General features: G+C 53.8%; 2 protein-coding genes across 6 annotated transcripts; one reads left to right on the top strand and one right to left on the bottom strand.

The window, feature by feature from the left end:
- The first annotated feature begins 137 nt into the window (after nucleotides 1–137).
- Nucleotides 138–14026, top strand: LOC101129569 (putative POM121-like protein 1). The gene is made up of 4 exons (XM_055375230.1): nucleotides 138–1821; nucleotides 9346–9474; nucleotides 10131–11046; nucleotides 11933–14026. Exons 1-2 carry the CDS (start codon nucleotides 427–429, stop codon nucleotides 9433–9435), a joined length of 1485 nt encoding a protein of 494 aa, XP_055231205.1. The 5' UTR covers nucleotides 138–426; the 3' UTR covers nucleotides 9436–9474; nucleotides 10131–11046; nucleotides 11933–14026.
- Nucleotides 5921–25569, bottom strand: LOC115932925 (breakpoint cluster region protein-like). Of its 5 annotated transcripts, none has more exons than XM_055375279.2 (8): nucleotides 24988–25567; nucleotides 14398–14447; nucleotides 13452–13561; nucleotides 12052–12191; nucleotides 10868–11002; nucleotides 9816–9921; nucleotides 9177–9339; nucleotides 5921–6187 (listed from the first exon to the last, which is right to left on the bottom strand). In XM_055375279.2, the coding sequence occupies exons 1-8, from the start codon at nucleotides 25244–25246 to the stop codon at nucleotides 6029–6031; spliced, it is 1122 nt and encodes a 373-aa protein (XP_055231254.1). In that variant the 5' UTR covers nucleotides 25247–25567; the 3' UTR covers nucleotides 5921–6028. The 5 variants fall into 5 exon arrangements, with proteins under 5 accessions (XP_055231254.1, XP_055231253.1, XP_055231255.1 ...); XM_055375278.2 differs by lacking the exon at nucleotides 5921–6187 and adding an exon at nucleotides 6392–7315 and having other exon boundaries at nucleotides 24988–25568; XM_055375280.2 differs by lacking the exon at nucleotides 5921–6187 and adding an exon at nucleotides 7929–8456 and having other exon boundaries at nucleotides 24988–25568.
- Nucleotides 25570–26417: the final 848 nt, after the last annotated feature.

Here is a 26417-nt window from a genome sequence, read left to right on the forward strand (position 1 = left end):
GCGGCTGGACGAGGACGCTCAGAGCCCAGCTCTCGAGAGTTCAAGCAACCGACGGTTCCCCACTGCTCCCAGGAGCGGTTACCTGGGCACTCTGTGCCCCTCCTTCCTGTTCGGGCCCAGGCCGAGGACCTGCCAGTAGGGCTCAGTTGCCTGGAGCCCGTTCAGCCCATCCCCCAGTTCACTTTGCTTGTGGGATCTCCCCGTTGCTCCTGCCCGTGGACTGAGTGGCAGGCCATCCTACAAGCACCCGGACACTTGACATCAGTGGTGTCAAGACAACTCTAAGAAGGTTTTCCGTGATCCCGCAAGCCCTGCGGTCCTTCCTGGGATCCTGCCTTCAATTTGATTGCACAGGTACCACAGCAAGCCAGTGCTGTGTGCTCCGAGTTCCAGGGCGTCCTCCAGCTCAGCCACTGCACTGAGAACATGGACTCTCTGTGGGGCCCAGGAGCCGGGAGTCACCCCTTTGGGGTCCACAACACCCGGCTGTCCCCAGACTTGTGTCCAGGGAAGATAGTGTTGAGGGCCCTCAAGGAGAGCGGGGCAGGGATGCCTGAGCAGGACAAGGACCCTAGAGTCCAAGAGAATCCTGGTGATCAGAGAAGGGTCCCCGAGGTCACCGGGGATGCATGGTCTGCATTTCGGCCCCTGCGGGACAATGGAGGCCTCTCTCCCTTTGTGCCCAGGCCCGGGCCTCTGCAGACAGACCTCCATGCCCAGAGGTCAGAAATCAGATCTAACCAGACATCCCAGACCTCCTGGACGAGCTCCTGCACCAACCGAAATGCCATCTCCAGCTCCTACAGCTCCACGGGAGGCTTGCCGGGGCTAAAGCGGAGGAGGGGGCCAGCCTCATCCCACTGCCAGCTGACCCTCAGTTCCTCAAAGACAGTGAGTGAGGACAGGCCTCAGGCTGTCTCTTCAGGTCACACCCAGTGTGAAAAGGGAGCAGATATAGCACCAGGGCAGACACTCACCCTCAGGAATGACTCCTCCACATCCGAGGCCTCTAGGCCCAGTACACACAAGTTTCCCCTGCTGCCACGCAGGCGAGGGGAGCCTTTGATGCTGCCACCTCCCTTAGAGCTGGGGTACCGGGTTCCTGTTGAAGACCTTGACCGGGAGAAGGAGGCGGCATTCCAGCGCATCAACAGTGCGCTGCAGGTTGAGGACCAGGCCATCTCGGACTGCAGACCCTCACGGCCTTCCCACACTTTGTCCTCACTTGCAACAGGGGCTTCTGGTCCGCCTGCCGTTTCTAAAGCACCCAGTATGGATGCACAGCAGGAGACACACAAGTCCCAAGACTGCCTGGGCCTACTGGCCCCCTTAGCATCTGCTGCAGGGGTCCCCTCTACAGCTCCCATGTCTGGGAAGAAGCACAGACCACCAGGCCCCCTGTTCTCCTCCTCAGATCCCCTTCCTGCCACCTCTTCCCATTCCCAGGACTCAGCCCAGGTCACCTCGCTGATTCCTGCCCCCTTCCCAGCTGCAAGCATGGATGCGGGCATGAGAAGAACAAGGCGTGGCACTTCTGCTCCTGCAGCTGCCGCAGCAGCCCCTCCCCCCTCCACATTGAACCCCACGTTGGGGTCACTACTGGAGTGGATGGAGGCCCTTCACATTTCTGGGCCTCAGCCACAGCTGCAGCAGGTGCCCAGAGGTCAGAACCAGAGATCCCAGACCTCCCGGACCAGCTCGTGCCCCAAACGAAAGGCCATCTCGAGCCCCTACAGCTCTACAGGAGGCCTCCCGGAACTAAAGCGGAGGAGGGGGCCAGCCTCATCCCACTGCCAGCTGACCCTCAGTTCCTCAAACACAGTGAGTGAGGACGGACCTCAGGCTGTCTCTTCGGGTCACACCCAGTGTGAAAAGACGGCAGATACAGCACCAGGGCAGACACTCGCCCCCAGGGGTGGCTCCCCCAGATCCCAGGCCTCTAGGCCCCGTAGACGCAAGTTTCCCCTGCTGCCACGCAGGCGAGGGGAGCCTTTCTTTGATGCTGCCACCTCCCTTAGAGATGGGGTACCGGGTCCCTGCTGAAGACCTGGACCGGGAGAAGGAGGCGGCATTCCAGTGCATCAACAGTGCACTGCAGGTTGAGGACCAGGCCATCTCGGACTGCAGACCCTCACGGCCTTTCCACACTTTGTCCTCACTTGCAACAGGGGCTTCTGGTCTGCCTGCCGTTTCTAAAGCACCCAGTATGGATGCACAGCAGGAGACACACAAGTCCCAAGACTGCCTGGGCCTAGTGGCCCACCTGCATCTGCTGCACAGGCCTGTAGTCCCAGCTACTTGGGAGGCTGAGGCAGGAGAACGGCATAAACCAGGGAGGCAGAGCTTGCAGTGAGCTGAGATCGTGCCACTGCACTCCAGCCTGGGTGACAGAGCGAGACTCCGTCTCAAAAAAAAGGAAAAGAAAAAAAGTTCTTGTGACATTTGTGTATGAAATCAGCCTTCACTACATGGATAGGACCAGCACGCTTCCGCGGCACGACTCTGCGATCTTACTACATATTTTTTATTTTGTATTTTTTTTATTCCTTTTGAGACAGTCTCACTCTGTCACCCAGGCCGAAGTGCAGCCGAGATCTCGGCTCACTGCAACCTCCACCTCTTGGGTTCAAGCAATTCTCCTGTCTCAGCCTCCCAAGTAGCTGGGACTGCAGGCACACGTCAAAACGCCTGGCTAATTTTTGTATTTTTAGTAGAGATGGAGTTTTGCCATATTGGTCAGGCTGGTCTCGAACTCCTGACCTCAGGTGATCGACCTGTCTTAGCCCCCCGAACTGCTAGAATTACAGGTGTATGTTTATTTATTTATTTATTTAAGATGGAATCTTGCTCTGTATTTATTAAGTTATTTATTTGAGATGGAGTCTTGCTCCATCGCCCAGGCTAGAGTGCAGTGGTGCAATCTCGGCTCCCTGCAACCTCTGACTTCCAGTTTCAAGTGATTCTCCTGCCTCAGTGTCCCAAGTAGCTGGGATTACAGGTGCCTGCCACCACAGCTGGCTACTTTTTATATTTTTAGTAGAGACAGTGTTTCACCGTCTTGGCCTGGCTGGTCTCGGGCTCCTGACCTCATGAACCACCTGCCTCAGCCTCCCAAAGTGTTGGGACTACAGGCCTAAGGCACCATGCTCGGCCATATTTATTTATTTAATTATTTAGAGACAAAGTCTTGCTCTGTCACCCAGGCTGGAGTGCAGTGGCACCATCTCAGCTCACTGCAGCCTCCGCCTCAGAGGTTTAAGCGATTCTCATGCCTCAGCCTCCTGAGTAACTGGGACTACAGGTACTCACCACCACGCAGGGATATTTTTTTTCTATTTTTTTTAGAGACACGGTATCACCATGTTGGCCAGGCTGGTCTCGAACTCCTGACCTTAGGTGATCTGACAGCCTCGTCCTCTCAAAGTACTGGGATTACAGGCATGAGCCACTGTGCCCGGCCTCTCACTACATTTAAGTGACGCCATGGCTCATGCCTGTAATCCTGGCACTTTGGGAGGCCAAGGCAGGTGGATCACTTGAGGTCAGGAGTTCGACACGAGCCTGGCCAACATGGGGAAACCCCGTCTCTAGTAAAAATGTACAAATTAGTCAGGCGTGATGGTACAAGCCTGTAGGCCCAGCTACTTGGAAGGCTGAGGCAGGAGAATCACTTTAACCGGGAGGCAGAGGTTGCAGTGAGCCAATATCATGCCACTGCACTCCAGCTTGGGTGACAGAGTGAGACACCGTCTCAAAAAAAAGAAAATAGAAAAACATATGATGCCAGGGTGTCTCGGCCTCAATACCTGCATGAGCACAGTCATGTCCAGGCCAGGGCTGCTGGTCGAGGTCCGGCCCCATCTCTTTCAGCAGAAAGGGAGTAAGCTTGCAGGGAGGCTGGGGGACAAGATCCCAGGATCTCAGCCTCCGCTCATGGATCAGCTCTGAGACCCCGAGTGAGCTGGGGATGCTCTGTGTGCATTGGCTTCCCCAGCTGTCAAGTAAAGGGATTGGATGAGGAAGTCTTGTCAAGGTGGAATGATCTCAGATTTGGGGCAGCAGTGAATGATCCCGCTCCCTGGGCCATGCCAGTGGCCCGGCCTCGGCTCAACACAGCCCCAACACTCTGGAATGGGGATGAGGGGGCAGTCAGCTCTTGCTCCTAGTAAGAGAGATGCAATAGGGCTCTGTGGCTGAGCTGGGTGCCTTGCCTCACACCTGTAATCCCAACCTTTGAGAGGCCGAGGCGGGAGGATTGCTTGAGGCCGGGAATTTTGACAATAGCCTGGACAACATAGCCAGACCCCATGTCTACAAAATAATAATAAAACACACAGCTATAGTCCAAGCTACTTGGCAGGCTGAGGCAGGAAGTTCCCTTGAGTCCGGGAATTGGAGGCTGCATTGAGCTATAATCGCACCACTGCACTCCAGCTTGGGTGACAAAGTGAGACCCTGTCTCTAAAAGAAAAAAAAATTGGCCTGTGAGCATGGGTTTGATCTTCAAACAGGACCGGGAGGGTAGGGACAGACAGTGCTGTCACCCTTAGGTGCTGAACACTCAGGAACGGGCCAGCGGCAGCCCTGTCCTCACCTGCAGACACCAGATTGGGCAGAACAGCACGTGGCACTTGCAGCTCTTGCAGTGAGGGCAGAACCCAGTGTCAACCCTTCTGCCTGTGGGAGGGGCTGCTGAGGCCTGCAGAGAGGCCAGGGTGGAGGCTCATCCCCTTGTCCAGCCCTTGGTGTGGTCTCCACCAGGTCCCCAGCCCACCAGTGTAGGGCGCCCCTGAGCCTGCTGCTGCCACGGGCCCTGTCTCTACCCAGGACGTCCCCCCACCCTCGCAGTGTCAGGGAAATCATCATGGTGGTGGTGACACTCTGCAGGCAGGGCTGCTGAGAGAAGCTGAGAAGGGTCACACTGCAGGCAGGGGCCCGTGTGACAAGCCCCTCTCACCCCGAGAGAGCTGACCAGGCAGCTCACGAGCAAAGCCACATCCCGGGAGTCCGAGAAAGGTTCTGGCTGGGCTCAGCCACCTCATTGGCCACGGGCAGCCTTTGTCGTGTGAGCCTTGCTCTCCTGGGGAGGCTCAGGCTGACGGCTGATGTGGGCATTGCCGAGGGTAACCTGTGGCCCAGTGTATATGGCCGGCTCTCCTCAAGCTGCATTCATTCAAAGTAGGACCCAGGGTGCATGCCCATCTCCAGCCCAGGGCAGCTCCCCTGTAAGCTGGGTGAGCTACTGAAGCCAAGGCGGGAGGCAGCTGACAACACCACCCACGGCCCATGCGGAGGTGGTAGAAAGGCTGGACTCAGCAGGAACACCAAATCCCGGACCAGGCAGAAACCACCCAAGACTGAGGAGCTCGTGCCAGAGCGGTGGCCACAGGTAAGAACCCGGGCCCAGGCTGTGTGTGGCGGGAATCCTCCATGTCCCAGGGCTTAGCGTAGCAAAGGAAGACCAGCCGGGTCACCCTGGTGGCCATCTGTCCCTGTCCCACCTGCAGAGTCAGAACAGCCTCTCCGCAGTGGGGATCATCTCTCTCTGCTAAAGCAGTAGCGGTCCCTGCCCCAACCAGACTACCCCACTCAGTGGGGTTACGGATGCTGCTCCAGCATCCTAACACTGCCCAGCTGGTGCCTGCCTGTGCTCACCCACACCCCCCAGGCCGGCCTTCCCTGCAGCCTGGGCTTGGCCACCTTGGCCTGATTGAGCACTAAGGACTCCGGGGCACCCAGCCCCATCACTGCACCTGCTGCTTCCAGCCCCACCCCACCGGCTCTGGGGTTCTTCCCAGCGGCGCTGATCATGAAATCAACATGCACACAAGTCGTCTCAGGAAACTTTTTAATGAAAGTGTCGGCCACGGTGGTGGGTAGGTGGCTGAGCTCAGATTGCAGCTGCTAAGACACCAGCCACTTACCAAGAGAAAGCCAAGCTGCTTCAAACCCAGGGCCCGAGGCAAAACAGCATCACTTCTGGTCGGGGAGTCTGGAAGCCATGCCTTGTGGGAGGTCACACTGGCATCTAGGCCTTTGCCTGCATTGCAGAAGGAGAGCCGGGTCCCCCTCCTGGAGAACGCTGCGTTCCCCAGCCCCACACCGGCTTTGCCACCACACAGGCTTTTGAGGCAGGAGGTGGGTAAGACGTAGCTGTAGACCCAAAGCAACCACCAGCCCTGGGACCCTGCGGGAGAGGAGCACTTTTAGAACATGGAAAAGTGTGGTCATCCCATCATTAGACAGCACACATCTTACATAAATAAAAAGTCGTATGGGGAAGGAGGTTGGGGAGGGAATAAAAAATTGGCACAGACATTGATAGACTGGTTTCCAGTTTCAAGGTAATAGATGCACATCATGAGACCAGAGGAGGCAGAGACAAGGGCTGGATTTGGCTTTTCTAAGCAATATGTGTTCCTGTGCAGGGCTGAATGGTCGCTGAGACAGAGATGGAAGCCAGGACAGGGGAGCCCACCGGGCCCAGATAGGTACAGAGAGCAGAGGCTCCTGTTCTGTCCTTGCCACCCATGAGGGTGACACTGCTTGTAAATGGTGGCTGTGCTCTCCCAGCAAGAAAAAAGCACAACTAAATCCACACTGCACACAGACGCAGACAGAAAGCCTTCAAGTGGCTCTGTTTTCTGCTCCCTGCCTTGCCAGGTCCACAAGCAGAGAGGAGTGTCAGGCGCATGGCCCCACTGTCAGGCTCCCCAGTGAGCTGCGGGTTCAACAGGAGCTGCCCACTGACACACAGGGGACACCCACTCCTCCCACCTTGGGAGCGGTTGCCAGACAGAGCCCCACTGGGTGCTGGTGTCATCCAGGGACCCCACACACTTCCTTAAATGTGATCCTGCTTCCCTCTGGGCAGCTGCATCCTCTCCTCCTGCAGGACCGTCTGGAAACTTGGCTCTCAGTTTGCTCTCCCTTCTCTCCTCTGCCTGCCCCAAGCCCCTCTTTCTAAAAAAGTGATGCCATGTTCAAGGGATTATTTCTTGAAAATACTTGGCGGCCTCCATGCTTCTGTTTTCTTTGAGCCAGGTGGTCAGGAGGGCTTACAAAGAATGCCTGGGCTCCCCCGCAGGTGTCGGCAGATAGGGTAGCGAATGGTCCTGTGCCTCCACCTGCTCCGGGAGGGAGTCTCCCATCTCTAGGCCTGGCCCCTTCCTAACCCTCCACGGATCCTGTTCTCCAGAGACTTCAGAACCCACTCCTGAGAACAGCGGAGCCAGGCGCTTAGAGGAAGACCAAATGCTGCCAGGACACGGATTGTCCAGGGATTACATTCCAGCATCTTATTAGGTATCTGGATCTGTTGAGGAAAAAATTAGAAACTATGTATAAAACTTAAAAATATTCAAGCATCAAAAGGTTATTTAGGATGAAAGTTTTAAAACAAGTCATCAGCAAGCTGCTGCCACCAAGTGGAGACTTATACAAAAGTTGAGCGAGTCCACTGAGCTGAGAGGACAGAAATGAAGTCACCTGTGCTGGGGCAGGGGCAGGGGCAGGGACACTGGGGGCAGGGAGTGTGTGGGCAGAGAAGCCAGAGAAGTCCAGGCCTGTGGAAGCCAAACAGGAGAGCGTGGGCCGGAAGGGCGGTCAGGATTGGGGGACGAGGTCGCTCTCCCTGGAGAACGAACCCTAAAGTGCGTAGCCTGGGATTCCCTCCCTGGGGGTCCTGTCCCCCGACATTTCACGGGCCTTCTGAGCTGCCTTCCAAGGAGGACTAACACGGCAACAAAAGACCCATTTCTGCACAAAAATCCTTCTGGAAAGAAAAAGAAGAAAGCCAAGAATGGAGTCAAAATGCTACCCAGTGCTGACTAAGCCTCTCAAACCCTGTTCTAAGTGGAGTGTGGTTTCTAAGTCAGGGAAATGGAAGAGGCCCCACCCACACAGGGACAGGGCCACGGCCCCCACAGGATGAAGCAGCAGCGTTTATTCAAGATACAACAGTGAGGGAATCCGGTCACGTTCCCTTCTCCCCAGAGAGGGCGCTTCTTGACAAGTGATTCAGTAGAAATCTTTTAGACTCTATAAGTTAAGTTCATAAAAACCACTGCTTTCACCCTGTCTCCCAGGGCCAGGCCTGGACTCCGAGATGAACTGGCTTGGGGCGCCCTCGGGTGGCCACATAAAAAACCCACAGTCTGAGGCCAGCCTGGGGCTTTCAGACCTGGGCGGGATCTGCCCAGGCCACCTGTCCTTCTGCTTTGGGCCGCTGTCTCTTGGCAGATGGCCTGACACCTGGGGGTAGCCCAAGGATGCCTCAGAAAATCTTGATTCCCACTCTACAGATGGCCCGATTAGCCAGAGGTTTCCAGGCCATCTGTCCGCCTCCAGGAGATGGACTGGGACCTTTAGACATCGGTGGAGAACAGGATGCTCTGTCTCTTGCTGTCCAGGGCAGGGATGGCCTCCAGCCGCAAGAAGTACGGCAGCACCTCGACCTGCCCTCGCAGAGTGGGGAAGAGGAGAGTGGCTCAGAGGGGGGCTCACAGCTGCTGGTGGGGAGGTCTTTGGGGCCCAAGCCCCCAAGTCCACCTCAGGTGCTAGAAACCCCTGCTGGTGTCATGAACCCCTTACAGTGAGACGGGGGTGGGATGGGGTCCTGACAAGGCATGACTTGTTGGGTGGGGGGTGGTTATTTATTTTAGAGATGCACAGGGCCTTGCTCTGTCCCCCAGGCTGGAGTACAGTGGCTCCATCATGGATCACTGCAGCCTCTAACTCCTGGGCTCAAGCAATCCTCCTGAGTCAGCCTCCCAGATACCTAGGATTACAGATGTGTGCCACAGTGCCTGCCTAATTTTTCTTTGTATTTTTTCTGGAGATGGGGTTTGCTACATTACCCAGACTGGTCTCAAACACCTGGGTTCGGTTGTCCTGCCTCGGCCTCCCAAAGTGCTGGGATTACAGGCATGAGCCACCACACCCGAACACTTGGGGTGGTTTTAAGCCCCCAGCAAGGTGCACCAGCAGGACCAGGAGGTGGCCTGGGCACCCCCTATCACTCCCATCCATGCAAACCTAGGCAAGTCCCTCTCTCTGAATCTCAGCCACCACCACATACAATGCAAGTCGGAAGATGGGCAGGACTGGGGGTGGGGCAGGCAGAGACCACCTCTGTCAGGCTGGGGTTGCATGGGCTGGAGACTGTCTTCCCATACCTGGGACATGACCTCCAAGGACCTGCTGTCAGTCATGGTGATGGGCTGGCTGGGGTTGGCAGGGAGCTTGCTCTCCTTCTCGGAGGGCCGGAGCAGCGTGGGGCCAAAGACAGTGGCGAGGTTGTGCAGGGACATCTTATTGACCACCTCCTTCTCTGCCACCCTGTAGAGGACCGAAGCAGAGGGTGCTGTTTCAACGCCACCACCAGGAGAGAGGCAGAGGGGCTGTGCCGTGCTAGAGTCCTCAGGGAGGGAGTGACCTCGACCCTGGCTGTGCTGCAAGCTGACTCCAGCCTTGGTACTTCTGGGTCTCAGTGGCCCAGGACAAGGGGCCAGCTCTGGGCTGATGGGGAGGTCTTCATGATGTGCTTGGGAGGGAAGAGGGGGGTCCAAGTGCACTGCTGGCCACGGCCAAAGCTCTGAGCTCTTTGTTAAGGCCACAGTGCAGAGGGAGGAGGGTGGCAAAGAGGAGAGGCAGGGGTGGGGGTGGCAGTGGTGCTAGTCCTTAGAAGCAGTGAGCTACTGCAGACAGGGGTCGGGGGAAAAGGTCCTTGGTGCTGGGGGTCTGGTGGGAGCAGAGGGGCACCCCAACGGCCTGGAGACCTGGAGTCCTGGGCAGCCACAAGAGAGCTGGGCTACCTTTCCAGGTGGTCTAGAAGGAAAAGGAAGGTGAGCAGGTTGGCCTCCTGCAGGGACGACAGCAGGTTGAGCATGCAGCTCTTCTTTGCAACTGGGTCTGAGAGAGCTGCAGGAGGCAGTGGGTTACTCCTCTGGGTTACGACAAGCCGGAGACCTCTCCCGAGGTGGTCACACGGAGCGCCTGGGACACGAGTCCTTGCACAGTTTAGGCTTGTCATCATCGTCACACCCACAGCGCTGGCCACCAGTGAGGACCCTGTGAGGGGCACCTGTGTGGGGTGTGAACCACCTGAACGCCTTTTCTCTACCTCGCAGGGGTCAGCAGCACCCGGTGAACAGCAGCAGGAGGAGCCGCTAGAGCAGCTGCTCGTGGGCAGAGCTGCCCTTGGACAACTCCTGCCACCACCCCCTCCCCAGAGGAGCCCAAGGCAGGGGAGGCTCAGCATGGAATGAAACAGGGGAGTGAGGGACACAAGGAGGTGGGAAGTGGGAGGGTCCCAGCCCCACCAAGTACGCAGAGACCCCCTCGTCGTCCTGGACACCACAGGGGCACCTGCAGGCTGGGAGACCAGGTCCTCTGCGCATGGGCCCGGGAGGCAGACCTGCCCCAAGGGTGATGCAGAGGCCACAGGTGCTGCACGCACCAGCACCCACTATAGACATCAGCCTCCAGGTTGACTAAGGGTCAGGTCATGTTTGAAACCATGCTTGGCTGGACCAGGACCCATGGCAAGAGCACCTGGGCACCAGTGTTTAGCCCTGGTCTGCAGGAAGGAGGACAGCAGACTTTAGGACCCCACAGCACGGCAGTGCTGACCATTTCACCCACTTGGCCTCCTTGAGGAATAGGGACGGGGAGCCCTCTGGGGATGGGCAAGGCCTTCCAGGACAGGCTCGGTTCTGGTCCCCTGCTTTTTGAGGTTGGGTTAAAATGCCGACCATGGCAGAGGGGTTACAGCTCAGGTTCCCACACCTCGCTTTTCACAGCCTCCGAGGGCAGCAGTGCACGTGGAGGAGACGTCTCCCATGAGGCCAAGGCCTCCAGTGCTCACCGATGCCCTCTGCGAAGTTGGGGTAGAACTCGTCAGTGAAGAGGGGCTCGGGCAGCTCACGGAAGTACAGCTTCAGCGTGCCTGCGATGGCGTTCATGTCCGTCTCGCTCATCATCACCGACACGTCCTTGTTATCTGGAAAGAGCAGGGAAATGCAGCGGCCTCCTTGAAGATCCTGAGTGAGTCACCCACCATCCCTGCCTTGGCTAAAGCACCGTCCCTGCCATGCTGACCACTGTGTGGGTCCCTCCTGGGCTTTGAGCAGCTCATCTGACTCCTCCCAAGAGCTGTGCATGGTTCTGTGCCTGCAGAGTTGATAGGGGTGCGTGGGCATTCCCATTCCTCTCCCCTGCTTGGCCTGATGTGATGGCCAGGAGGAGGCCAGCGTGGCAGGACACAGTGCCTGCGTGGGGATTGGGTGGCTCTGCCCTGTACATAGCAACCACCCCTGCACCAGTGTCTTCTGATAGCAGGAAGGCCGTGGGAGAATCTGATTGGTTTCAGTGTTTGAACCGGTGTCTTCCTTTGGACCCAATTGGCCATTGGTGCTTACATCCTCACCACAGGCCAGGTTCATTCTGGGCCCCCAGAGGGAGCTGAAACTACCACAGGGCCCTCCCAGGGATGATTCTAGGGGTCCTGGTCAGGGTGGGTGGTGTGTGCTGCAAAGAAGGGTCTGCAGGCACAAAATCCTGTTGCTTTGAAGATGCTGGGAAGGACCCTCTGGGGTCTCAGTGCCCTCCCCTGGCATTTGAGGCAGGTCTGGGTCCTTCAAAGCCTGTGAGGGTTGGTGAGATGGAGGCGGAGATGCTGCAGCCCCGGCCTGCGCTGAATTTCATCAGTGCCCTCTGCCCACCACATCCTCATACAGGGCAGTGGACAGACCGCACTGAGTCCTGGGCTTCCACCTCCTGTCCACCCCCAAGGCAGGAAGGCCAAGTCCCCACAGAAGCCCCTGGTCCACTCCACCAAGTGGCATGAGTGGGTACGATGGTGTAAAAACTGGCTCCTATGGAAGCTGTTTGTACAACTCTTGTTTTCTCTTTTTTTAAAATAATACAACAGTAAATGAAGAAAAGACACAGAGAAGGATGTGACATGCCTGGGCCATGGAGCACTCTGAGATCTCATCGCGGACACCACTGCCCACACCTCCATCCCGTCCTGCGCAGGCCGACACTCACTGACGTCGAAGGCTGCCTTCAGTGCCTGGATGTCCGTGGCCACACCGGACACGCGGTAGATGCCCACCTCCTCCATGCCTCGGCGCTCGATCTCCTCCACGCACTGGCGCACGATGTAGGGCACCTTGGACCTCTCTCTCCTGCGGGAGGAGGGAATGTTCTCAGCGTCCTAACAGCCCTGCTTGGGCCATAACACAGGAGACCTGCTCCCTATCTGCACACCCGGAGGTGGGGTGAGGACGGTGACGAAGGTACCCAGGTCTGGGGCTGCACACAGAGCCTTCTGCATGCCTGTCCTCCCTCTGCAAGCTCTGTCCTCATTGCATGTACTTTCTCAGGAACCTTTCAAGCGGCCAGAACCCCTGCGAATCACACATGATCTTTGCGGGAAGGTCAGGAGGCCTGTCTAAGTCAAGTCAGCACGGGAAGGGCATCTGACAGATTCCAGGCCTGGGGTTAGCAGCCTGTGCCCCCAGCTGGGAGGTCAGACCCGGTGTTGGTCCTGCCACCCACGTGCTGTGTGAGAGGAGAATCCCTGACCCCTGCCCTGGGCCTTAACACACATCTGACGAATGAATGAAGGGTTGCCTCAGCACCGGTGCTCCAAGTCCTGCGATGCGAAGTGCTTTTCTCCCCTGAGTCTTAGCAATGGACAATTCCAATACCTCCACACAGGACACTAGAGTAAGAATCCTTCACAGTTAGAATGCAGTGCTGTGCGGAGGCCTTAACTTGAGTTCTGTTTTGCACCTGGATTTACCAGCACATCAAAGCTGCTTCGCAAGCCCCCTCATTAGCAGGGCTTATCTGGGGGAGCTGCTGATGGAGTCCTCGCTGCTCGTGCCCACAGCCCTCCCAGAGTGCTATGCGAGTGGCTGCCATGCAGTTGGGGGTGGGGCGTGGTGTTTAGACACAGATAGGAGTCCAGGGTATGACTGATGGATGCCCCGGCCCACGTGACCAGCAAGGTCAGAGGCCCAGCCAGATTCCATCCTGGGGAAGCAAATGAATTCTCAGAGGAATTGGTCTGTGTCTGCATGAACTGCTCTCAAACCAACAAACAGGCTTCTCTTGGCAACTGACTCATGACAAAGGGGCAGGGGTTACAACCATTCAACAGGAATCTGGGACTGTGACTAATTCCAAGCAAGGGCAGAAAACCCTGCACTTGGGCAGTTCCTGGAGCCAGCCTACTGCTTCCAAGCAAGGTGGCAAGGACATTCCTGAGCTGGTTTGCAGGAAACACAGGAGGTAGTTGAACACGCAGTGTTCCCTGGGGCCTGACCTCACCGTGCAGTGGCCACGCACAGAGAGGAGAGACCCACACATGCTCTTTTCTGCAGAAACAGCTGAAGGGACAGGCACCCTCAGTGCGTGAGCCCAAGCCCCTCCCCACTCACTTGGTGACCACAGCAATCTTGACTCTGAAGATCCTTGTCTGTTTTTGGGACGGCATCCTCTTCAAGCTGAACTCCCTGCTGTTGAACTTGACCGAGAGCTTTACTTCGATCTACAGTGGGGAGAAGGGGCACAGTCCTCTAATCCTTCTGGTCCTCATAGGCCAAGGTCCCAAGGACCCCTGGGAGTCTCATCAAATATTTCCACCCCCAAGGCATGCAGAGGTCTCAGCATGAGGTGGAGTCGCCCCTCGGGGAAGCCCCTAGTCTACTTTAGCAAGAGCCAGGATTGTTGAAGATGATGTAAACGACTGGTTTCTGCAGAACCATCTCCTAAAATCCCCACTGCTTCTCTTGCTTGCTTACTTTTTTTTAAGATATGGGATCTTGCAATGTTGCCCAGGCTGTAATCAAACTCTTGGGCTCCAGTGATTCTCCTGGCTCAGCCTCCAGAGTAGCTGAGATTATAGTGTACTGTGACCAGCTTTCTCTTAGTACCAATTAAAAATTAAGTAGGAAAGACAGAATAATGTAAGAAAAAGCCAAGAATCTCAAATATTAACATTTTACCATTTATACCCGGGCCTTTTTGGGTGTGTCATTGCTTTTAAGGTCTAAACCTTTCTGGGGTAGCTAAAGACAAATCAGGGGTCTCCATTTCTATGGGCAGCCCCCAGGTCCCTGAGTGGAGGCCCCACCTGTCCTGGTGGTGCCATGAGACCTTTGTTTGAGGAGGGATGCTCAGGGCCTGGCTGGCAACTGCATTCCAGCCAATGAATGACGATTCCCGTGCATGGTGATTCTGCTCTTGGGGGCCCTCCCTCCTCCAACCAGGCTCCCTCTCAGATGCCGCCTCAGGCTCAGCCACCTCTGACTGATTTGAAATGAACAGAGGCCACCCTATCCTTCTGGGGGAAGTGGGCACCAGGAGAGTCCCACGGACACGTACCCCATTCATGGCGACTGCCAGTCTCTGTCCTGCAGGGCCTGCGGGTCCAGCTGAAAGCAAGGAGTCATGATTGGCAGAGGCCCTGCGGTCTGTTCAGAGGCCCCACGGGGCAGCAGCCCACACCCGCCACTTCCCCAACCCTTAGTCAGAGGCAGAGCCCGACTGCGGCCAGCACCTCCATCCAGAGGCCGAGAGACGTAGAGTAAGGAGGGGCCTGCCAGACACCCCTGGAACCCAGGGCCCCACTGCTCCCAGAGCCCTGCTGCCTGGGGTCTCCACCCCCTCCTCCCTCTGCCCCTCCCAGTTGGGAGCTGAGGACAGGCAAGGGACCCTAGAGGCCACAGCCACCTGGGCCTTCTGCAGGTGAAGTGGCCAGAAAATAAGAAGCTCTGGAGCAGGTCAAGGAGCCCAGCCAGCTGCCCCTACTTCACAGGTGTGTGCACCTGGGCCTCCCTCCCTGCACCTGCTCAGCACGAAGGCTCACCACAGGCACACCTGGGGGGTGACCCCTTCTCACCTCCCCTTCTAGGTCCTACTGGTTAACGTTTCCCAAGGCTCTGAACTGTGCAGCCAGAGTGGCACAGAGAAGCAAAGGGCGGCGGGACGTCTCCCACCAGGGGCCATGTGGCCACAGGCTCTCATTCCGCACCTGGCCCTGAAGGTCGTCAGAGGCCACACTCCAGGCCTCAGGGACCCCACCCTGAGAAGCAGCATCTGTGAGCAGGGAGCGGTCAGTCAGAACCGCACACAAAAAGGAAACTCTCAAGTGGCACTTTCCCCCGGAGTGAACCCTAAGCAGAGGCGGGAGAGGACAACATGAGGGATGCGGACAGAGTGCGCTTTCTCTGGAAAGGAGGAGTTTCATACCACTGCTGGGAGCTTTAAAAAATGGAAACCCTGCCTGTGATATCAGCACTTTGAAAGGCCGAGGCAGGAGGATCACTTGAGCCCATGAGTTTAAGACCAGCCTGGGCAATATAGTGAGACCCTGTCTGTATTAAAAAAAAAAAAAAAATTAAAAAGGCAGCCAAGCATGGTGGCACATACCTGCAGTCCCAGCTGCTTGAGAGGCTGAGGTGGGAGCATTGCTCGAGCCTGGAAGGTGGAGGCTGCTGTGAGCCACGATCATGCCATTGCACTCCAGCCTGCGCAACAGAGCGAGAGACCCTGGCTCTAACTAACTAACCAAGTAACTGGAAACATAGAAACATGTTAAACAGGAGACATTCTTCCCTTTCCTTCAAAGAACAGCCATCACTGGGCCCCTCTCCCCTTGAAAACTCAGAACTGGCAGAAGCAGCTAACAAGCAACCCAGAGTCCAGGTAAGAAAAGACAGAAAGAGAAGCTGTCCAGATATCAGGCAGCTGCCCCTCTGAGCCCGCCTGGAACCACGGCCCACATGCCAGCCCATTAATAAAATAATAATGAAAACTACTCACATCTAACAAGAGATTAGACATCTAGATAGAGGAGGCTCAAATATCCCCAAACAATGCAATGCAAAGGGTCTTTGCCGTGGCAAACTATAATCAGACTATTTAAGGTCAATGTGAAAATGCGAATTCTAAAACCACCAAGAGAAAAGGATCTAGTCACCTATAAAGCAAACCCCATCAGATGAAGAGCAGATTTCACAGCCCAGCAAATAGAAAACATGTGCTTAAAGGCATAGGAGGCAGAGAGGTACAGGGCTGGAGACAGGCAAGGCCAGTATTCCCCTCAAGGCGACGGCCAATCCTGGAAGAGGAGGCTGAGAGACAGAGCAGTGATTCTTTTTTTTTTTTTTTTTTTGAGACGGAGTCTCACTCTGTCACCCAGGCTGGAGTGCAGTGGCATGATCTCGGCTCACTGCAAGCTCCACCTCCTGGGTTCATGCCATTCTCCTGCCTCAGCCTCCTGAGTAGCTGGGACTACAGGCGCCTGCCACCACGCCCGGCTAATTTTTTGTATTTTTAGTAGAAACGGGGTTTCACCGTGTTAGCCAGGATGGTCTCGATCTCCTGATCTCATGATCTGCCCGCCTTGGCCTCCCAAAGGGCTGGGATTAGAGGCGTGAGCCACCATGCCCGGTTGATTCTTTTTTTAATTCTTCCTTTCTTTTTTTTTTTTTTTTTTTTTTGCTTTTTATTTTGCTGAAACAGGGTTGCCATTACTTTTAATGGCAAAAACTGCAATTACTTTTGTACCAACCTAATAATATATTGCTCTGGCTGGTCTCAAATTCCTGGCCTGAAGCAATCCTCCTGCCTCAGTCTCCCGAGTAGCTGGGACTATAGGCGTGAGCCACCACACCTGGTCTAGAGCAGTGCTGTTGACTTACTCATGTGGCTGAGGGAGGGGATGCCATAATGCCCCACACGTGGGGTGCAGGTTTCTTACTCTAGGAGTCACAGTCAACCAGAAATAAAGCAGCCCTCAGGAGCACTGGATCCAGCTTCAAATCATCTCAGTCACTCAAATGCATAAAGGAGATCTCAGAATTTCAGACCCCTAGGCCTCAAATTATTTTATTTTTATTTATTTATTTATTTGAGACAGCATCTCACTCTGTTGCCCAGGCTGGAGTGCAGTCTCAGGATCATGGCTCACTGCAGCCTCGATCACCCAGGCTCAAGTGAGCCTCCCACCTCAGCGTCCCAAACAGCTGGGACTACAGGCACACACCACCACCACACCCAGCTAATTTTTTATTTTTTGTAGAGATGGGGTTTCACTATGTTGCACAGGCTGATCTTGAACTCCTAGGCTCAAGCAATCTGCCCGCCTCAGCCTCCCAAAGTGATGGGATGACAAGCATGAGCCATCATGCTGGGGCTCAAAATTATTTTTAAAAATTATTTCTGGCTGGGCGCAGTGGCTCACGCCTGTAATCCCAGCACTTTGGGAGGCTGAGGTGGGCAGATCACGAGGTCAGGAGTCTGAGACCAGCCTGACCAACATGGTGAAAACCCATCTCTACTAAAAATACGAAAATTAGCCAGGCGTGCTGGCACCTGCCTGCAATCCCAGCTACTCGGGAGGCTGAGGTAGGAGAATTGAACGCTGGGATGCAGAGGCTGCAGTGAGCCGAGATCACGTCATTGCACTCCAGCTTGGGCAACAAAGCGAGACTCCATCTCAAAAAAAAAAATTATTTGTAACGATTTTTATACACAACTTCCATTGCCAAATTAAAAACAACTAGCAAACAAGGAAATAAGACAGCAGGAACAAAACTCAAGAGAAAGCACAGACAACTTTTAAAAAGGCCCATAGGATCTCCAGATTATAAAATCATCAGACCATGTACTTTAAAATAAGTTCTTTACATGTGTATCAAGGATAAAAAGAAACAATTAAGAATTTCATCAGAAAACTGGCAACTACAAAAAACGGATGCATTAGGCATGGTGACTCACGCCTGTAATCCCAAAACTTTGGGAGGCTGAGGTGGGTGGATCACCTGAGGTCAGAAGTTCAAGACCAGCCTGACCAATATGGTGACTCCCCATCTCTACTAAAATTACAAAAATTAGCCAGGCATGGTGGCATGCTCCTATAGTCCCAGCTACTCGGGAGGCTGAGGCAGGAGAATCACTTGAACTGGGAGGGGGAGGTTGCAGTGAGCCGAGATCGCACCACTCTACTCCAGCCTGGGCGACAGAGCGAGACTCCATCTCAAAAAAAAAAAAAAAAAAAAAAAAGGAGGCTGGGAGTGGTGGCTTAGGCCTATAATCCCAGCATTTGGGAGGCTGAGGCGGGCGGATCACCTGAAATGAGGAGTTTGGGATCAGCCTGATCAACATGGCAAAAGTTCATCTCTATTAAAAATACAACAATTAGCCAGGTGTGATGGTGGACACCTGTAATCCCAGCTACTTGGAGGCTGAGGCAGAAGAATCACTTGAACCTAGGAGGCAGAGGTTGCAGTGAGCTGAGATTGCACCACTGCAGTCCAGCCTGGGTGACAGAGTGAGACTCCATCTCAGAAAACACAACAACATAAAAAGCCATTGCCTTCAAATGAGCAAAATTAGATTGAGAATTGGCTTCCCAATAAAAGCAGGAGAAATCAGATACAAGGGAATCATGTTTTCAAACTGAGGAAAGAAAATATCTGCCTACCTAGAATGCTATGCTCACTAACAATATCCTTCAAAAGTGAAAATGGCTGGGCATGGTGGCTCATGCCTGTAATCCCAGCACTTTGGAAGGCTGAGGCAGGTGGATCACCTGAGGTCAGAAGTTCGAGACCAGCCTGGCCAACATGGTGAAACTCCATCTCTACCAAAAATACACAAATTAGCCAGATGTGGTGGTGGATGCCTGTAATCCCAGCTACTCAGGAGGCTGAGGCACAAGAATTGCTTGAACCTGAGAGGTGGAGGTTGCAGTGAGACAAGATCTTGCCACTGCACTCCAGCCTGGGTGACAGAGCAAAACTCCATCTCAAAAAAAAAAAAAAGCAGGCCAGGCACGGTGGCTCACGCCTATAACCCCAGCACTTTGAGAGGCCGAGGTGGGCGGATTGCCTGAAGTCAGAAGTTCAAGACCAGTCTGACCATCATAGGGAAACCCGGTTTCTACTACAAATACAAAAAAATTGTCCGGGCATGGTGGCGTGCACCTGTAATCCCAGCTACTTGGGAGACTGAGGCAGGAGAATTGCTTGAACCAGGGAGATGGAGGTTGCAGTGAGCCGAGATCACGCCACTGCACTCCAGCCTGGGCAACAGAGCCATACTCCGTCTCAAAAAAAAAAAAAAAACAAACAGAAATTAGCCAGACGTGATGGCTAACACCTGTAATCCCAGCTACTCAGGAGGCTGAGACAGGAGAATCACCTGAACCCAGGAGGTAGAAGTTGCAGTGAGCTGAGATCCCACCACCGCACTCCAGCCTGGGCCACAGAGCAAGACACGGTCTCAAAAAACAAACAAACAAAAAAGTGAAAGTGGAATATATATATGTGTGTGTGTATATGTGTATATGTGTGTGTGTGTGTGTATATGTGTGTATATATATGGAATATATATGTATATTTTGCCCATGACATAGCCCTCAGGAGATCCTTGACCATGTGCTGAAAGATATTTCTTCCCAAAGATATTTTTATAAATAAAAATAAAGGGTAACAGAAGAGGTAAACGTGTGGGTAAATCTAAATGAATGTTATTGGTATGAAATTACAGTAGTATAGAAAATGATATCTTGTGGGGTTTAAAATAAATAAAACATACTGAAATATGTGTGGGTAAAGTTATATATCTGGGATTTGCACTGAAATAATGTGGGGTAGAGGGAAGCAGGAAAGAGGATACATGAAATTAGCTTGGCCATAAGATTGTTGTTGAAATTGAATGGATACTCGGGGCTTCATTACACAATTCTCTTTACTCTTACATAGCTCTACACTCTCAACATAAATAAGAATAAAAACACAAAAAACACACAGATACATCTATGCACACACATATATTTAAAATACACAAAAATATTAGCATATAAGTCACTGGGGGTAAATTTAGTTCCTGTTCCAAGGTTCTTGTACTGACTAGGAAGAGGATAGAAGTACTAACTCATAGGCTGGGCGCGGTGGCTCATGCCTGTAATCCCAACACTTTAGGACGCCGAGGTAGGCAGATCTCTTAAGGTCAGGAGTTCAAGACCAGCCTGGCCAACATGGTGAAACCCTGTCTCTACTAAAAAAGAATACAAAAATTGGCCGGGCATAGTGGTGCACACCTGTGGTCCCAGCTACTCAGGTGACTGAGGCAGGAGAATTGCTTGAACCCAAGAAGTGGAGGTTGCAGTGAACCAAGATTGCTCCACTGCACTCCAGCCTGGGCAGCAGAGGAAGACTCTCTCTATCTCAATAACAACAAAAAGTACTAGCTCATGTTAGACTTTGATAAGTGAAGGATGCATGTTGTAAGCTCTAAAATAATCCAGTCATCTTTTAAAATAACTCTAAGACTGCACAGTTATGAAACTAATAGAGGAGGAAATTAAATAATAAAAATAATAAATCCAAAACAAGATGTGAGAGGAGATAAGAAGAAATAGAATAGGCATGGAAAACAAATTGGTGGTGGGTTTCAACCCAAATAAATCATTAGTTACATTTAAAAGGACAATAAAAATTAAAATAATTGAAAATAAAGTAAAACCCAACTAATGTCTTTTATATAAGAATACAGAGAGGTGGAAGATCATGAAAAATATGTCATGCATGCACTAACCAAGAAAGCAAGAAAGCTGTATAACTTTTTTTTTTTTTTTTTTTTTTTTTTGGAGATAGAGCCTCACTCTGTCTCCCAGGCTGGAGTGCAGTGATGTGATCTTGGCTTACAGCAATCTCTCCCTTCTAGGCTCAAGTGATTCTCCCACCTCAGCATCCCAAGTAGCTGGGACTACAAGTGTGCCAACTTAGAATTATATTAGCCACACCCAGCTAATTTTTGTATTTTTTGTAGAGGCAGGGTCTCGCCATGTTGCCCAGGTTGGTCTTGAACTCCTGGGCTTCAGTGATCCACCCACCTCGACCTCCAGCAAAGTGCCGAGATTACAGCCATGAGCCACCATGCCCAGCATAACTATTTTTAATGAAGTAGACTTTAAGAAGAAAAGTATTATTAGAGGTAAGAGACACATCACGGAAAAGAAGAATTTACTAGGAGCCAGGCGCAGTGGCTCATGCCTGTAATTCCAGCACTTTGTGAGGCCAAGGCGGCGGATCACCTGAGGTTGGGAGTTCAAGACCAGCCTGACCAACATGGAGAAGCCCTGTCTCTACTAAAAATACAAAAATTAGCCAAGCATGGTGGCACATGCCTGTAATCCCAGCTACTCAGGAGGCTGAGGGAGGAGAATTGCTTGGACCCAGGAAGTGGAGGTTGCGGTGAGCTGAGATTGTGCCATTGCATTCCAGCCTGGGCATCAAGAGCAAAACTCTGTCTCAAAAAAAAAAAAAAAAAAAAAAGAAGTTACTAGCTAGTTTCGGTAATTCTTAACATCCAGGAAACTGGATGTGAAAGTTTTTCAGAGAAACTAAACCAATAGATTATACATACAGAGAGATTTATTGAGGAATTGGCTCACATGATTGTGGGGACTAGCAAGTTTAAAATCTGTAGGGCAAGCCAGCAGGCTATAAATTCAGGTAAGAGTTGATCTCGAAGTCTGGAACCTAAACTCTGTAGAGCAGTCAGCAGGCCAGAAACTCAGGCAGGGTTTGTGTGTTACAGTCTTGAAGCAGAATTCCTGCTTCTCTGGGAAACCTCAGTTTTTGTTCTTAAGGCCTTCAAGTGATTGGAGGTGGCCCACCCATATTATGGTGGGTAATCTGTTTTACTTAAAGTCAACTGACTGTCAGTGTTAATCACATCTATGAAATAACCTCCCAGCAAGACATTGACAAGTATTTGACCAAACAACGGGGCACCATAGCTTAGCCAAGTTGACACATAAATTAACCATCAGGAGCGAGTAGAATATCCAAAAAACAACATACTAGGGGTATTATATCTTATATAGCTAATTATATAAAACATATAATTATAGAATGAAGATATTAAGATAACCATTAGAACAAAAATATAAACTTTTCTTTTTTTTTTTTTGAGACCAAGTCTTGCTCTGTCACCCAGGCTGGAGTGCAGTGGTGCAATCTTGGCTTACTGCAACCTTTGCCTCCTGGGTTCAAGTGATTCTCCTGTCTCAGCCTCCCAAGTATCTGGGATTACAGGCATCCGCTACCATGCCCAGCTAATTTTTGTATTTTTAGTAGAGACATGGTTTCACCATGTTGCCCAGGCTGGTCTCCAACTCCTGACCTCAAGTGAGCCACCCCGCTCAGCCTCCCAAAGTGCTGGGATTACAGGTGTGAGCCACCACACCCAGCCAAAAATCACCTTTTTCACAAGGATCAAAACAGTCATTACGCTGGAGATGACAGACCTCACTGTCACCATGCTCCTTTTGTATGTCTACTAGGCACGGTGCTGGGTCCACACTCACAGAAAGCTTAGGAGCTCACACCCAGGGGCTCCGGCTGTAGCAGAATCCCAAGAATAAAACCTGGTGCTGAAAGAGTAGGAGATGAGGCCGGGTGCCATGACTCACTCCTGTAATGCCAGCACTTTGGGTGGCCAAAGCGGGTGAATCAAGAGATAGAGACCATCCTGGCCAACATGGTGAAACCCCGTCTCTACTAAAAATACAAAAATTAGCTGGGCGTGGTGGCTGGCACCTGTAGTCCCAGCTACTCAGGAGGCTGAGGCAGGAGAATCATTTGAACCAAGGAAGCAGAGGTTGCAGTAAGCTGAGATCGCGCCACTGCACTCCAGCCTGGTGACAGACTGAGACACCGTCTCAAAAAAAAAAAAAAAAAAAAGCAGGACACTGAACTCTGGGAGGGCCTCCTGGTGAGAGGTGAGCACAGAGGGGAGAGATGGAGGCAGGAGCATGGGCTTCTGGTGGCCCCAGCAGACCCTGTGGCAGCGTGGCCAGGGTCCTCTGCAGGGCCTCTTCCTGAGGCCTCCAGCCAGCCCGGCCAGGGTCCTCTGCAGGGAGGACTCTGCAGGGCCTCTTCCTGAGGCCTCCAGCCAGCCCGGCCAGGGTCCCAGCATCCAGTGACCCCTGTTCCGCAGCAGCAGCTGGGGCCAGCCCCAGGCTTTCCTCCACTCCCAGCTTCTTAAAACAGGAAGTGGAGAGAGTTGTTTGATAAAACACTGGGGCAAACCACATCCTCTCTCTTCACCAAGGGAGAGTTCGAGGGGATGCCGGCAGAGGGAGCTTTAGAGTAGAGACCCCTACCCAACCAGTGACCGTCACGCACACAGCAGGGCATGCTATGGAGACCCCCAGACAGTCACTCGGGGAGACCCAGCAGGTCCAGACTCTTCAGAGATCTGTGGCAGCAGGTCCCCACTCCCAAAAGCCACGTGCCCACGGGTGGTCTCTGGTGCCTGAGACTCCAGTCTCATTTGCATCTTTGCAACTTCGAGTTTAAGTGGGTGTCGCATCCCGTATGTCCTCCTGAGCAGAGGAGGGGCGCAGCCTGGGGTGGCAGCTGGCGTCAAACCCTCAAATCCCCTGAGAGCCACTGGGGAGACTAAGCAGTCCCCAGCCCCCACTTGTCCCTGAGCTGCCATTCTCAGCCCTGTGGGAGGAGACAGAAAGCCCTGAAGAGAAACCAAAGGACCAGGTCAGGAGGGGCTGGGGGGGTGGCATGAGCAATCAGGGCAGGGAAGGATGGACAGATGGGGGAATGGAGGGAAGAAGGAATGAATGAAAAGGTGAATGAATGAACAAAGACAGAGAACGGCTACTCCTCCCTTGCTTTAGTTTACAAAGTACTGGGATCCTCCCAACAGCCTGCAAGACAGAATTTCTGGGAAGCAGACCAGGTGGCTGGCAGGGAGGGGAGGCTTGCCCTAGCTTTTGTGGGCCCAATGGGAGGCAGGGGGCAAGAAGGGGCATCCTGTGTGTGTCCTCCTTGCAGCGGCAGCACCACCTTCCTGGAAGAGGTTCAGGAAACACCCACTGTGGCCTCTCTCCATCACGCCCTCATCCAGGACACCAAGTATCAAGTCACTCAGCTCACGAGACCCAGGCCCTGACTCAGGGAGAGAGGATGTGAGGGGTGGGGCACCGGGCTCCTCAGGACTGAGAAACCTGAGATGTGGCCCCGGGCTGGGTGTTGGGGCAGACTGGCTATGGCAGCATTGTGTGTACCCCAGCAGGCCAGTACCCACGCAGGGAGCCTCCAAACCCCTTCACCCATGACCCTGGGAGAAGACCCCAGCCTTGGAGAACTGGCCTCACTGAAGGGGCCTGCACCGGCCAGCAGGGTCAGGCGGGGCCAGACAGATTCCCACCTGAGATATGCAAATGGGCCTCCTGAATCCTGGAGCCAGGTATGGACTCACACACCACCATTGTCCCCAAGTCCCCATCTGCCCCACGGGCACACCCTGCCACCTGTTCTGTGCAAGGGCCCTGAGGCTGTCTCCTTGTGCTCAAGCCCTGCAGGTGCTGAAGCCCACACACACAGCTCCTGCTTCCTGGGCCAGTGCACGTGCACACACACACACACGCACACACACCCACACCCACACATACACATACCCACACACAATCACACACATTCACACATACCCACACCCCCCATACTCACACTCACACACACCCACACCCACACATACACACAATCACACACATTTACACACACCCACACACTCACACTCACACACTCAGTCACACACACCCTCACACAGCAAAACACAATCACAGACATTCACACCCACCCACACCCCCACACACTCAGACTCACATATACTCACACACACCCACACACACCCACACACACATACACAAACACAATCACACACATTCACACACACCCACAGTCACATACACACACCCAAACACGATCACACACATTCACACACACCCACACCCCACAAACACACACATATACCCACACACACTCACACTCACACATAATCTCTCACACACACACACACACACATGCTCACACACACACACCTTCTCCAGGAGGGGCTGGCTGCCAAAGGCCACCCAGCTTCCTCCCACGTCTCACTCACCGTACAATATTTGAGCAGACCTTGGAGTCAGCAGCAACAGCAGCGTGGGCAAAGGCCTGGGAGCCACATGGGGCCTGGTGTCGAGAGAGGACCACAGCCAGCACAATGACAGCCAGCGCCAGCCCCAGCCCCAGCAGGACCAGGTCACCCATGGCTCCGCAGTCCTGGGCCATGGCTCTGCGGCCCAGAAGGAGAGGGGAGGCCGGTGGGCAGACGGAGGGACAGATGGGTGGGCAGATGAATGGACAAGAAGATGCATAGATAGACTCACAGGTAATTGGACAGATGGACAAACAGGAGGGGGCTGAAGACAGACACGAAGATGGATCGACAGACAGGCCAGATAGCTAGACAAAGAGGACAGCAAGAGAAAGATGGTCAGATAGACAATGGGACAGAGATGGGCTTACAGATGGGCAGACAGACAGACAGACAGGTCTGAACAGCGGGCTGCCAGATGGACAGATGGGTGAATGGACAGATGGCTGGCAGCTGTGGCGAGCTGCTGCCCTCACCAAGTGCACACTACGGAGTGGCCAAACTCATGCCTCAACTTCTAGTTTTCAGCTCCTGCTTGTTCCTGGCAGGAGGCCAGGCAGCAAAGCGTCTGAGGGGAGTTTTCTTTGCCTAGAGAAGTCAGCTGCTGTGTTAACTCCCTCACTGCTGATAGGTCCAAAGGCCCCACCTACTGCCTGCCAGAGCCCAGGGTCACACTGTCGCAATGTGCAGGAGAACTTGGTGCCTGCTGCACCGCGGTTGCCAGGTAGGGGCAGGGCTCCCCGGAACCTCCACACCATTCCCCAGGTTCTCAGCAGCTCTGGGAAAGCAGAGCTGGGGCCGCTTAACTCTTCCCTGGATCCGGCAAGGCTGCCCCCCTCCCAGAGTGGAGCCCGGCTCCCCAGCTCCCATCTCTATCCCCTAACCCTCTCTGCATGGCCCAGCCTAGTCAGCATCAAGGTGGAGCTGAACAGAGGCAGAGGGAGGGGGACACAAGGTGGTGTCACTTAAAACTTGGGTTCAAGTCCTTATGTTTCTGCAGCCTGGCCTGGGTCCCACAACTCCCCAGGGTGGCCAAGGGCTTCCCAGTCTGCACAGAGGACAGGGGGACTTGACAGCATCAAATGCTGGTGACTACGAGACACTTACGTGGGAAATGCAGACAGACCATGCCTCTAGCCCTTGGTACCCGGCACCATCCATCCCTGGGACTTGCTGTCCTGGAAATGCAGCATGGACCTCCAGGGAGGGGGGCTGTGCCATGTGGGGGCCCCACCCCACCTGCAGCTCTTTCCCACCCTGGCTGCAGGTCTGCTTCCCTGAATCCAAATCCGCTACTACTGTGCTGGCAGCGCAGCCTCTCTGGGAACACTGGCCTGGCTCTGTTCTCCCCAGGCCTCAGGGTGCCTAAATGGGAGGCAGCCAGGGGAGTG

This window comes from Gorilla gorilla, chromosome 23 (genome assembly GCF_029281585.2).
Source record: "Gorilla gorilla gorilla isolate KB3781 chromosome 23, NHGRI_mGorGor1-v2.1_pri, whole genome shotgun sequence".
Taxonomy (NCBI): domain Eukaryota; kingdom Metazoa; phylum Chordata; class Mammalia; order Primates; family Hominidae; genus Gorilla; species Gorilla gorilla.

Coding starts and splice junctions, on each gene's coding strand:
- LOC101129569 (XM_055375230.1), top strand. CDS start 427: ATGGACTCTCTGTGGGGCCCAGGAGCCGGGAGTCACCCCTTTGGGGTC. Junction 1,822..9,345: donor CCCTCAGTTCCTCAAACACA/GTGAGTGAGGAC, acceptor GCCACCCTGTAG/AGGACCGAAGCAGAGGGTGC.
- LOC115932925 (XM_055375277.2), bottom strand. CDS start 25,246: ATGCATCTTCTTGTCCATTCATCTGCCCACCCATCTGTCCCTCCGTCT. Junction 13,562..14,397: donor TGGCAGTCGCCATGAATGGG/GTACGTGTCCGT, acceptor TCCCCACTGTAG/ATCGAAGTAAAGCTCTCGGT. Junction 12,192..13,451: donor AAGATTGCTGTGGTCACCAA/GTGAGTGGGGAG, acceptor CTCCTCCCGCAG/GAGAGAGAGGTCCAAGGTGC.